This window comes from Salvelinus alpinus, chromosome 3 (assembly GCF_045679555.1).
Source record: "Salvelinus alpinus chromosome 3, SLU_Salpinus.1, whole genome shotgun sequence".
Lineage (NCBI taxonomy): Eukaryota > Metazoa > Chordata > Actinopteri > Salmoniformes > Salmonidae > Salvelinus > Salvelinus alpinus.
Window position 1 is genome coordinate 75,947,604 of NC_092088.1, and position 13,856 is coordinate 75,961,459.

The window sequence follows — 13,856 nt, forward strand, 5'->3', positions numbered from 1 at the left end:
TATCACATCCTGTCGCTAGCTACTCCTTTAATATCCTTATCCAATACAGTACAGTACAGGATCAAGATAGGCAGAAACTGCTTCTCCAGTAGAAATCCCCGATCACACGTGTAGGCGATTTCATGGCGACGTTGTCTAGCTAAACTCGTGCCAGAAACATGTCATCGGGTTTAACGGGCGTCTCGCGCCAAAACTGCGCATGTGCGGCCGTCAAATCAAAGTCACTCATTCGATATAGTTATTTGACGAACATGAAAACGTGTCAGTTTGTCACTTTCACGGGGTTGGAGTAATAACATATTCAAATACATAAGATATTGGCTCGAATTTAGGTTGTGCCTTTAGAATTTGAGAAAATTAACTACAGAATATTTTTTCCCGGCTGTTTAAAGGCACTGTCAATTTAGTGTATGTAAACTTCTGACCCACTGGAATTGTGATACAGTGAATTATAAGTGAAATAATCTGTCTGTAAACAATTGTTGGAAAAATTACTTGTGTCATGCACAAAGTAGATGTCCTAACCGACTTGCCAAAACTATAGTTTGTTAACAAGAACATTATGGAGTGGTTGAAAAACAAGTTTTAATGACTCCAACCAAAGTGTATGTAAACTTCTGACCCCAACGGTATCTGCACAGTAAACTGGATAGGCCTCCAAGCTCATTAGAGAATAATGCAATGGTTTCAAAAATATTTTTATACTATATATATATATATATATATATATCACTATACACATAAATACAGTACATTACAGCACATATACAATACCAAATAAATAAAGGGAAATAAATATGAAAAATGTGTACATTCTATCTAGGCCTAGCTACAGAACCCACAAGCCATGTCAAAAGTGCATCTCAACCATTATTCACCTAATATGAGAAAGCTACTGAAGGACTCGCCACACTTGGACCCAACCACACAACTGGTGAACGAGATTACTGCAGGGCAGACATGTTCTGCTTCACTTCTCCTGGATCAGCGAGGGAACACTGCAGGACATTGCCTCTCATTCCACTTCTGCTTTTGGGAGAGGGAGTGATCTGAAGATACAGTAGAATTAAAAAATGTTATGTTCCTCAGCTCAAAATTCTGAGAAAAATACTTGACAAGGCTGCCACTGACAGGTTCATTCAAAACCTTTTCAAAGCTAATCAGTACCAATGACATATGGATTTTACACACCTTGATATATACTTTGCATCTTTCTAAGAGAATCTTCCATTTCCTCGCCGTTCGCTCATCCTCTGTTAAACTCACAAACTCCTCGGGCTGCAACAAAAGAGGGCAGAGCTGTCAACCATGGTTGCACATTAGGGCAGTTGCACAAATCCAGGATAAGCCCACTTATTATATATTGTATTTCCACTCACATTGCATCCCAGAGTCTTCTCTGCGACAGTGCCATTCAGGGAGCAGGACTGCAGGGTTCCTGTGTGGTCTGTCACATCCACCAGAAGATCAAACCCTGTGGTCACAGTCAGAGGCTGGTCTCCCCCAGGGCAGGCTGTGTTGGAGCAGCTCTGAATCTCCTCATTCACCTGGTACCTGCACTTGGAACTGAGCAGGGAGGAGACCAGCACCAATATGTAAATCAGGAAAAAGAAAGGGTGCTAATGTAGTTAAGTTTCAATGAGATTAAATGTGTAGTCAGAAAATGTGGGATTTGCTGAGAAATGATGAATTCAATAATCATGTGTCAAAGTGTATCCACTGTTTAAACTTACCACCTGCTTCTGATGACTTTGGAGACAGAGGTGTCTAGATCTAGTTTGGAGATGAAGCTGTAGGTGATTCCACAGAATACCTCCGGGTTCTCCTGGGCTTTGAGTTTGAGCTGGCTCACTGTGTACACATCACTGATAGAATCCACTGGAGAGAGAACAGTGGCGTCAATAACAGAGAATCATACATGTAGGCCTAACCAAAGATGATCTAGAATTGAGACTCTTGTCCCTTGCCCATTTTAAATATTTATTGAAGGATTTTTATTTTTGTATTGCTTGTAACTGTTTCGGGTAATGCAAGTTCTTGTGCTGTTAGGGGAATAACCTATGTGTAAATGAAATCTGTTGCTGTATTCTTTTGTGTTATCTGTGATCGATTTGTTTGTCTTGTATAGTTTCTTAATCATCTTACCTAAACTGTATGTGTAAACATGTATACGCAGGGCCCAGCTGTGAAAGAGACCTTGGTCTCAGTCTGTGTTAGTGTTGAAATAAAGGTATAATAATAATAATAATAATTATATTGACATGATAGTCGAGTGACTACTCTATATGCAAAATTCGGGGAACTTTCAATAAATTCCATGGTTTTCCAGAAATCCTGGTTGGAGGATACCGGCCCTCCTGCTTTTTCCCTCCTGATATCTGTGATTGATCCAACCGGGATTTTGGGAAAACCAGGGAATTTATTGGATGTTCCTGGAATTTTGCAACCCTACCGCTCTAACAATGGAAACACATGTCCTCAAAGATGGAAGGCAGGTGGTAGGAAGTGAGATCAGGTGGGGCCATTCTAGCCAATGAGAGGGCAGATACGTGTGTGAACAACAGGCAACACTCCGATATAAAGTCGTTTTTTTCAGAAGTTGCCGAAATTCCACGTGCGTCCACCTATATCAGTGTGCATTCGTACCGACCTAACCATTACCAAACTTCTATTAGATCAAATAAACCTTACGTAGCAAATTAGCAATTCCATTTTTGTTGACCAAACTTGACATTCTTTCATTGAAAATTCCTCACTTCACGGTCTTATTTTCATTAACAGATTTTGGGTGGAGTAAACCTTCTTGCTTTGCCTCTTCCTCTCTGGCCTAACTCATTAGGGCTCCTGAGTGGCGCAGCGGTCTAAGGCACTGCATCTCAGTGCTAGAGGCATCTCTACAGTCCCTGGTTCAATTCCAGGCTGTATCACATCCGGATGTGATTGGGAGTCCCATAGGGCAGTGCACAATTGGTCCAGGTTTGGCTGGGTTAGGCCGTCATTGTAAATAAGATTCTGTTCTTAACTGACTTGCCTAGTTAAATAAATAAAAATGTGCAAAGTCTCAATTGTATAATAATACTAGAGTCATGGTTGTTACCTACCAGGCACATCTCCAGGCCTGTCATCCTCATCCAACACACCAGACTCAGAGACCTCTTTGGCATAGCTGAACAGAAGGCTGGCTTCCTTTGTATCTTATGTATCTCAAAACAGAATCACATTAATTACAGCATAAGGTACTGTATTAATAATGTGAAAATTAAAATATTCTATTTAAAAAACAATTGTCTACTGTGTCTCAATGGAGAATGTGTTGTAAACAGATGTGATCAATCCAAATAAAGTGATATCCTTACCCGGGTTGACAGTGATTATGGTTTTAGAATTGACTGTAGCTGTCATGCAGTTCCGGAAGCTGTCAAAACCAATCCTGGCATCCGAGATAAAGAGCACTTAAAGTACACAGAAAAGTCTTATTCAGTCAATGACATTTTAAAACAAACACAAAATCTCACATTTCCATTTCACAAAGAATTAGAGCCCACTGTATACCAACCTGTTTCTCTTGGTATCAGAGTCTGAACTAGCTGAATGGCCTCTCTGTCCCAGCTGTGTGATACAGAAGTTATGTTAACTCAGGGGAGAGGATGGGGATATTGAAGACATGTGGGGTACAGTGGTACAATTCCTACCATACTAAGGGAAAAGATGTGACAGAATCATCAAAGAGCTTCACTTCTAGCCTCTGCCCTTTGCGTCCGTCCGCCGTGGTGAAAAACTTTGGCTCTGCAATCTGGAGGGCAGAAATAGTGGTTTGGAAACGCTTTTAGCTTTTCCAATACATATGGTACTTATGCCACTGGACATGTGAAAATAGGGCCTAGTTTGTGGCTCCTATATTAATAGATACAACTATATAATGATAGTCCAAAGTCACACTAGTGTACCGGATACTACCCTCCTCAAGACCTACTTTACTCTATGCACTCTCAGATCTTACCGACCGAACGGCGGCGAGTATGTTAATGACGGTCCTGTCCAGGCTCTGTCCGTTGGCCACAATGTCTCCCAAAGAGTAGAAGTCCCTGGAGTCCTTCACAGGCAGGTGGAGCAGAGGCAGCAGCCTGTTCATCGTCTCTATGTCAGAGCCTATTGATAGCTGGGAGTGAGCTTCACTCACCAGCAACCTGTATAAGCTGAAACAGAGAAATTGGTTTTGTTACTTGTATTACTAGAGTATAGTCATGTTTAAAAAGAGAACTAACCACTCAGTACTCAGTACACCGTACCTGGGAGTTGAGGGGCAGAATCTATCCTCTTTCTCAGGATCTTTGGTATTAACTAAAGGATTTTCTATAATAACTGAAGGGGGGAAAATACAGATAAATTAGTGTAATTATCAAAAAGACGGACACATTGTTTCTACATGATGTATTATTTTACATCTTCATAGAATTGAAATAAATGCATAATCTTACCACAGTCTCCTATGCGGAAGCTGTTAGAGAGCCCATTGATGTATCCATCGTTGCCCCACGAGGATACATTAATGAAATAGTCTGGCGAGTCCTTGATTGTGAAGCCGAAAGTGAATCTGTCAAAACCAATACCTGAAATGCCAGAGATCAGTTCAGAAAACTGCCAGTAGAGCGTTCTAGTGAGCAAGCCATAAACTTGAGCACAGTAGGCTACAGCGTAGGCATGCCTTGGGGATAAGTCTATGTTTTGGGAGGACAGAGGCAGGAGGCCTCAGTGGACAGCAGGCTATCACTGAATTTGATACCAGTGATACTACATGAATACTTGGAAGTTGTATTTAGACTATTTGATGCCAGTATGCACCAATATTAAATGATGGGGGAAATATAATGAAATTGAATCCTCAACTTTTCCTGTCTGGAAAGCTTTTGACATCAGTTTTTCCAATGATGACTCCAGCCACTCTCTGAAAAACAGAATAGATATTTCAACATTTTGTATGCTTCAAACCAATTTAGCCTAATCAATACAACAGTCACGATTCAAAATGATTGTTGTAGTCTTGACAGTTTATTTCACTTCAAGATATCAAATTGGTTGAATAATTTTTTTCAAGACGGTGTATCCAGCCACAAGTTAGGTTACTGTAACAATTGTATCATATCACATGACTCACCGGATGTGTTGTATTTGGGTGTAAATCAGAAATGGCAACAAAGTCCTTAGCTTGCCTGCTGTATGCCATTTTCCAAGTGTTTATCCAGTTCTGAGGTCTAAGTTGCTGAAATAAAATGAATAGAAAACACACGTGTCAGATATTCTACCTGTGTGAGTTAGTAAATGGATCGTTCCACCAATTCACTGCCTTTTGAGAAGTGTAACTTGGGCAAAACAAACTTTTGATTTGACCTAATTTTAACATTGTCATAAATAGAAAATTTTCTTCATAAAAAACATGTTTTCCCATCTCAAGAGGATAAATACAAAAATAGTAAAACTACAGTAAGTGCCAAATAAAGTAACACGGTTGACCATAACACAGTTGACCATAACAGGGTTGACCGTAACAGGTTTGATCATAACAGGATTGTCAATTGAATGCAAGCTTAAAAAATGCTTTAAAAGTACTAGTTTCATGAGAGTTCAGTTCATGAAACAGAGTTGACCTTAAAATGAGGGACTGACATAAATTAATCACTAATCACATTAAATAAATAATAATCTTCAGAAATGACTTTGTCAAAGCAACAAAATAACTAGGGCTTTACAATGATGGTGTAATTTGGGAGAAATGTTGGGATTAAATGGGTTAAAATCTTTCTAGAAGAGACAGTGTTGACAGAGGGCATGTCAAAATGCAGAATTTGGGCATTTTAACAAGCCCTTATTCATATAAAAATCAAATTGATTGAATTGTACATGTGGTCTATTTTAAATGGCACTTCAATTCATATAACAGGCTTTTAAAATTCAATATTGGTGCACAATTTCGAATTAAAATATCACCAGACGCAAGAGGTACTCTTTTAGTGGAACAATAAACATTGGCAACGTTACATTTTTGAGCTAGCTAGCTAACTAACTTACTCTGGCGACCCTCTGCTTCCTGACAGACTATCTGCCACGACCTACCTTGCAAGCTAAAAGCCAGGTAAGGCAAACCTATTTTCTCTAAGGTCAGAATAACAAACGATGTCAATAAAATGCCGGTAATATATACAAAGCGAGTGGGGCCTACTGTTAGTATTTGTTAGAAAAACCATTGAGATTACCTGGTTCCGTTTGCCTCATGAGTTAGTTCAGTGAATTTCGCGGGGGAGAAGCCCGCGATGCTGTGGTTCACCCGTCCACCGCACGCGGCCCTTGTGGATGGATGATAGACTAGAAGCAGTTTGAAATGATACAGTAGCCTTGTTGTTTTTGCAGCGCTGTTTACGGTTAAAGTGTCAGTTTTGGTGGTGGGGGGTGAATAATACTGTATGGTCTAAGAGGCTAATATTCTTGTCTCATCTGCATTGAGAGAGCCTCGTTTTGGATTTACACTCGTTTGTTAAAACAGGCAGCCTAACGGTAAGAGCGTTGGGCCAGTAACCGAAAGGGCACTGGTTCGAATACCGAGCCGACACGTAAAAAATATGTTGATGTACCCTTGAGCAAGGCTCTTAACCCAAATTTGCTCCAGGCACCTTATTACAATGGCTGACCCCGTAAAACACCTATCCGGTGTGTATGTGACAATAAAACATATGTATATTTTTTTGGGGGGCCTCTAGTGCATAATTCTGGTGGGGTGCGTAATTCTGTATGGTCTATGCTGATATTCTTGTCCCATCTGCATTGAGAGAGCCTCGTTTTGCAAAGCTTTTTCAATTCTACATCATCTGCTTTTTCTTTTATTGCAAGGCTAATATGATGACTGTTCCTGGCACACACCTTCCTGTATTGTTCTTCTCCACCTCCCCCCTTTCTTGGCAATAATTTAAAAAATAGATAAATATTTATCAACAGCGCCTGAGGATTTCTCACCTGTCATTGGGAGGTTTTATGACGTGTGGTTGAGGATGATTAAATTCCCTCTGCTATTGACGATTTACAGACCTAGTCCTAGACATGGATAATAGGTCTACGGCAGTAGCCTGTTACTTCCAGACCCTCTTGAGTCATGACCTTTAATGAACTGTCATGATGTAAACCAGCCCCTTTCCACATGTAGACTTTAGGCTACCTCAGTAGTAAATACACTAGTACAGTGTACTCAGTAATAGCCCAACATTACACAACACTATCATAGAGGAGGCCAATGAAGACTTATCCAAAGCATATTTTTTACAAGGTAAATATACTGTATCTTAATCACTGACCTGTCTTTTGCATGTAAAGACAAAGAGGTGTGATTTACAAGCAGGCAAATCCGTATGGACTATGGGCAAACAAAATATGTAAAGGCTATGCCTCTCCACCTCTGAGTCACTCAGTTTGACATTTTACTCTAACTTTTATACTGTAGATCTATCCACCCTAATATTTTGGCTAGACTTAACCTTTACCTTTCAGATACAACAACGTTCAATACACCTTCCAAAGAACAGTCAAGTCAGGCAGCTGTGCAAACACATAGAACCGGCAGGAACAATGACGAACTGCCAATGATGCACAGGTGCATTCTACAAGTAGAATATCAAAGCCTTATTTGGCATGGCCTGTCTGTTCTGTTCCGTAGCGTTGACGTTCTAGATGTTTCCATTACAAAGAGGGGATAGCCGCAGTGCCTCAGGCTACGTATTGTCCCTATTCTGAGGACCAAAATTATCCAACCTGCCTGTCAGTCGTTGGTGTGTGTATTTGATGAGACAGCTATGACAGCTCCACCCTTCACCAGATGCTGGGAGCTGCTTTGATACACTAAGCCGGAGCTGGAACACGATACAGTGTGTTACACAGCTGAATGGTTATCAAAAGGTGGAACTGGAAAGCGCATTCAGATTATCGTCAGTCAAGTTCCTTACTGTAATCCTTTTGGCTGTGTGTTGTGTTTTTGGATCAGATCCTGACTGGTGTTGGTTTTCATAGGTTGGACTATGTTTTCTGTTTTTAGCTTAGCCTTACACTGAATGTTAGAAATGGTAAATATAGTTATTCTTTGACAACTTTAAAGTAATGATCAACATTAAAATTCCATACAAAGGTGGGTAGGCTGACATTCGAGAGTAAAGTACGGATTTGTCATTTAGGTAGGCCTATTCAATTATCACATTACAAATTCAAATTTCATCAGGCATTTCCTAACAGGGTTTGTGATTCCATTGATCGCACCGAAAATGTATCATGTGAAATCTACTTTTTTTATTGCATGGTTTATTCATAATGAATACAGTATGCTAATTTACTTGGATTTTATATTCAACATAATGGAAAATCAATGTTTACTCGACCCATGTATACTAGCCCCTACAATTGATCATTTGTGTTAATTTAGAAATCGCATTTTTCACCTATTGGATGTTTTGGAATGCCACTTGTGACATTTGCTTTCATTACTCATTCTGAGTGGAGCAGGAAAGGCACAAGTTTCCAAACAGAGTCACTGATGGACTGCTCTGTGATTGGCCGGCCCTTCGTCCGAGTGTCGGCTTCCATGAGTCCACACCAGGGAGGGCCGGAGGGGTCTGCTGACCCCTGACCCTTGACCCTCCTGAACTATTAATCAAACCAGTTTACTATTTCAGTTGTCTAGAGGGCAGCCATGTTACACCTGACTCTGACTCGCCCAAAGCCAGGTCCATGTTGTAACTGGGACTGTAACACTCTCTATGGTAACACTATTATCAGAGTTGTTCTCACCCGACCCTCCAGTGAAAGGATTTTACGGTAAGTATAATCTGATACTGTATTATATCACTTGATTTTTGAACAATTGTTTAAGGCAGTTTGTATCTTGGTTATATGAGTAATACCGTTATCTGTCACTCCATATTCCCAAACAGAGGAGAGAGAAGCAAAGTTGTTTTACAGTTATGTGCCATTTGGAAACTGGAGGGAGAGCAGGACTTCTTAACATTCTCAGGTGTTGGGTTACAGGTGGAACAAAGAGTTAGAATCCACATACCAACAATGGAACTATTGTCACGAGTCAAATCAGTTGTGCAAAATGGTAATACAGTGATGCTGAAGAGATCAAATCGAAGCAATCATGATAGTTTTTTTTATATGAGAAAAACATACATTTGCCGAATGCATAGCCTAATGAACGAATGATGACAAAACGTAACAAGCAGAAAATAGAGCATTTTACAAGCATTGGCCAAGGAGCATGGTGGTGCATGAATGGGTGTGTGTTTCCAAAGTGGAACAAGTTTAAAGTACTGTAGAGGTAGGCTACTATGTGTGCACTTCTCTCGAATATTCCTACCACCTGTCCAACTGCTGTTCTTTAGGCCTAGTCCAGCTGGGAGCTTTAGTAGAACAATGCTCTCTGTCTGTTATCCATCAGGTCCAATAGACCTGGTATTACTCTGGCTGAGGTCTGAAACAGTCTTAATAAGGTGCTGATGAAAACCAGTGTGGAGGGAGAGAGCAGTTACATTACACTGCATGATGTCAGCAGTCAGCACATCAATGCTGAGACTTTAGCTGGTGTAATTATAGGTTTCAGTGTGTGTGTGTGTGTGTGTGTGTGTGTGTGTGTGTGTGTGTGTGTGTGTGTGTGTGTGTGTGTGTGTGTGTGTGTATGTGCGCGCGAGCAGATGAGCGTGTGTGCTTGTGACCATGTGAGCGTGTGTGTTAGCGAGCATGCCTGTGTGTGTGTGCTTGCTTGCATGATGCATTGTTTTATATCTGTATAAACGGCCTCAACTTTACTAAATTCTCACTTTTTATCCACTCAAAATAAAACTCCATCTTGAAATGCAGTGACTGTCTGTTAGTATGACATTGCCCAGAGAGCTTTCTTTCCATTTGTCATCTTTACTGTGGAAAGAACAGTGCAGTATTTCAGGAACATCAAAGGACCAGCCTGTTTCTATCTGAGATGCATTCAGAATCCGAACAAAGAATGTGTAGGTTTGTTCTCCACAGATCGGCCTTGACAGACAGAAACATCTCTCTCCGAGTTTGACCCCACAGTTTTTCATTTTCTCAATAAAACAAGCCATTGAAGTTCCAAAAAGGAGGGAACACACATTTGTTCAATTATATTTGGGAGAACATATGAAACAGAAGCTGTCATTTCTCTTTGCTGCTTGTGTTCTGCTGAACAATGAGTCCATTTAGTTCTGGAACACAAGAAGGAGGGAATGAAATGGGACAAGGTGAGTTAGTGTACTTACAATAATGTCATTCAATAACAGGATGTGGAATTATACACTGTTTATGAGCAGATTTGATATGGTAGCTTAACTATGTAACATGTTTGAAAATATTATTTTTAACATTAATCACCAATTATATTTGTGTTTTCAGTGCATTAAGTTGCATATGAAAAATTGTGCTTAGCTATAAAGCCACTAAGCTGAGGCAAGCATAGACGCAAGTGAGGTGGTGCCTGGACCAAAACACAGTGTTGATGCTGACAAAGGGTTAAATACATAATGCTCTGACGATCCCTTAACCTATCGATATTCAGTATTTCTAGCATAATCCGTCATTCACTTGAGCAATGCTATGGAGGGTTTTTCTCAGTATTTACTGTAGATCTCCTCTGCCTGTCACCCCCAGTAGCTCCTCAGGGAGTTGGTTAGGGGAGTCATTAAGTTTCACTGTAGCTCATGTTGACGTATCACACCAGCCCAAACATCATTCATCTCCTGCCCTGTGGACATCACCTCAGGTTATCCATCCAGGTGGCTCATTAAAGGTGGACCGTATAAGTGTCTGTGTTAAAATTGAAATAATATTGAGAGGGCATCTGTGAGTCTCTTATTGGTGAGGTTGTGAAAATGATGTTAAAATATGGAAACCTGTAGTAGCATCGACATGTCAGTCCTCCAAGAACTAAATGTCTTAATAATTTCCCCTTTTCAATGACACATTGGCTTCTTTCAAATCAAACTCTGCTATTAGAAGGAAAGGGTCGGTCTCAACTGTCTCTTCCAGTTCCTCTCCTGCTGGATGGTATGCTGAGACTGGTCGTTATGCCCCATATGGTAGCGATCACATTCTGTTATAGGCAACCCTTCATGAAGCATTAATACCAATGTGGCTTGGGTTTTAATAAAAAAGCATGGAACAAATTATGGACTTATCCCAGTCATGTAGAGCAGAAGTGTGGCCAAAAGCCGTTCCAGGGATTGGAGAGATGACAGAGTGCAGGAATTTGACTGGTGAGGCTTCCCAGTAATTACCGACCAGGCCCTTGGGATTGATACAGTGGTTACGGAGGAGAACACACAGCAAGCCTACAGACATCACAGACACAGACCCTTGGCAGGCTCATCAGAATATAGATAGTGTAAGTGAAAGCAGTGCCAGTGAAACCGTCTTAGTGGGTGGGCAGAGAAGCCTTACCTCTGCCCCTAGAGGGAGTGACATCTCTGTCTTTCATTCAGCCCCTACCCACACACAAACCCTACTCACTGTGCCAGTGAAAATGTTGCTCTTAGTGGGTGGGCAGAGAAGCCCTCACCCCTGCCCCTACAGGGAGTGACATCTCTGTCGTTAAATCAGCATCCATTCTGTGAGGTGACAGGTTAGACCTACAGCATGGTAGGGAGGGGCCCTTGCTCCACTCTCCCTCATAGATTGTCTGTGTCACGTTATAATAAGTTCCTAAATGTAGTCTATGTCTTGCTGAGTGTCACATTATATTTGGTCTCCAAATTGGGCTTAATGCCACCCTGGTTGAATGGCCAGTCTCTTTCTTTAGACAACTTCTAGTTTCCTTTCCAAATAAGGCAAACATATGTTGCTCATGTTATTAGATGTCATGTTATGAAATGTAGTAACTCATCACCAGGCTTGTAATTACATTAAAATCTATTGTAGTAAAGGTCCACAGTAGAGAATCTATTGTGAGTCATGTACTGTGATTGTTGACTTCCATCATATGCATTGTAATGACTGTATTCAGCAATCCTGATGAGCTATTCCATTAATCAGATGGGGGTGTGGCTACTGTTCAGTCTGGTTTAGCTTGAGTAAGTGGAAATGCAATGCTCTTATTAACAGCACGCTCTCTGTCTCATTGATTTCCATTAGTCTGAACACACCAATACGTCAGCTTGATCAACTCAGGCAAGATGGAACTGAGCAAGTAGCAGTTAGAAATGCATTGGAATGTCATCCTGTGTGAAGATACATTTATATTGTTAAAAGACACATTAAGTTAAACACACACACATACACACAAACACACATCAACCCTTCTCCTTATCCCTTTATCATCGGGAGCCCATCAATATCATATTACCTGTTCTTTTAGTTGTGTATTGATCACAGCAGGCCTGGTAATGTGTGGAACGACGTGCGCTAATACCGAAGCCTGACTGTCACTATGTCAGATAATGGCCTGGACACTGCACAGCATTATGGTCATAAGGCCGTCCTGACTAGCTGCTGATCGATCCCTGGGAGTGTGAAAGGTCTCTGATTACAGTGTGTCTTGTCTCCATGGTATAGATGGTTACCTATTGTCTCTGGAGGAGTTCTTTCTGTTTAACCCGTTGGTACTAGGGTCATTTCCATGTAAAAGGACCCATGAGCACCAACATGTGAAGGTCATAGGAGCATGTCAAATTGGGCGTCAAATGAAAGCTAAGAGTCTATATGTTTGAGAAATTAAGGCATATCATTTTTGTTTTTTACATTTTCCATCCTACAAATTAGGCATGAGCAAAGGCTTTGATTTCTGGTCAAGCAGATGGAAAAGGGGTCTTAGACAACATCTAGCAGAAAAAGTCTGACAAGGTATTAAAAATACATCAAAACACATTAATGTTGAAGTAAAGACCCCTGCCAACTGATATCAACACTTAGATGTAGTTTTGAAGCCTTCTGTAAGTTTAAGAAACATTGCCTTGTGCTTTGAAATGACCAAATCGGTAACAGAATTTCTGAAAAATCTAATTGGCTACAATGGGAAATCATAGTAGTCACACACCACAGTTGGGTTCACAAGTTTGGACAGTACAGTTCAAAATAATTCAGTACAGTAGTGTTCAGTACAGTACACAGTAGAGCACACTAGAGTTGAGTACACTATAATGTATTGTATTGTAATGATCTGTGCTCTACTATACTCTACTGTACTGAACTATACTCTACTATGTTTTACTGTACTGTGCTCTACTGTACTGTACTGAACTATACTCTACTATACTGTACTGTACTGTACTGAACTATACTCTACTGTACTCTACTGAACTCTACTGTACTATTCAAAATTATAGCATACTTTACTCTACTGGTATGTGTTGTGCTGTACTGTACTCTGTTGTACTCTACTGTACTGTACTGTACTCTACTGAACTGAACTGTACTAAATTATAATGTACTGTACTCTACTGTTATGTGTTGTACTGTATCTTACTGAACTCTACTGTACTCTACTGTGCTGTACTGTACTCTACTGTGCTGTACTGTACTGTACTCTACTGTACTGTACTGTACTCTATTGTGCTGTACTGTACTCTACTGTGCTGCACTGTACTGTACTCTATTGTGCTGTACTGTACTGTACTATACTCCACTGTACTGTACTATACTCTATTGTGCTGTACTGTACTGTACTCTACTGTACTGTACTGTACTGTACTCTACTGTACTGTACTCTATTGTACTGTACTGTACTATACTCTGCTGTACTGTACTGTACTATACTCTATTGTGCTGTACTGTACTGTACTATACTGAGCTCTACTGTGCTGTACTTTGATGTCCAAACT

General features: G+C 40.5%; 1 protein-coding gene across 1 annotated transcript; it reads right to left on the bottom strand.

Annotated features, from left to right (window-relative positions):
* Window positions 1–723: 723 nt before the first annotated feature.
* On the bottom strand, window positions 724–6,497 carry LOC139571342 (meiosis-specific with OB domain-containing protein-like). The gene is made up of 14 exons (XM_071394138.1): window positions 6,252–6,497; window positions 5,156–5,260; window positions 4,888–4,945; window positions 4,479–4,610; window positions 4,290–4,362; window positions 4,001–4,196; window positions 3,693–3,793; window positions 3,557–3,609; window positions 3,357–3,452; window positions 3,102–3,194; window positions 1,734–1,878; window positions 1,380–1,566; window positions 1,192–1,278; window positions 724–1,049 (listed from the first exon to the last, which is right to left on the bottom strand). Exons 2-14 carry the CDS (start codon window positions 5,222–5,224, stop codon window positions 945–947), a joined length of 1,395 nt encoding a protein of 464 aa, XP_071250239.1. The 5' UTR covers window positions 5,225–5,260; window positions 6,252–6,497; the 3' UTR covers window positions 724–944.
* Window positions 6,498–13,856: the final 7,359 nt, after the last annotated feature.

Excerpts from the sequence above, each read along its gene's own strand:
- LOC139571342 (XM_071394138.1), bottom strand. The coding sequence starts at position 5,224 with ATGGCATACAGCAGGCAAGCTAAGGACTTTGTTGCCATTTCTGATTTA. Across the intron at positions 3,195-3,356 it reads CATAATCACTGTCAACCCGG|ATACAAAGGAAGCCAGCCTT; the intron begins GTAAGGATATCA and ends GAGATACATAAG. Across the intron at positions 1,279-1,379 it reads AGAAGACTCTGGGATGCAAT|CCCGAGGAGTTTGTGAGTTT; the intron begins GTGAGTGGAAAT and ends CTTTTGTTGCAG.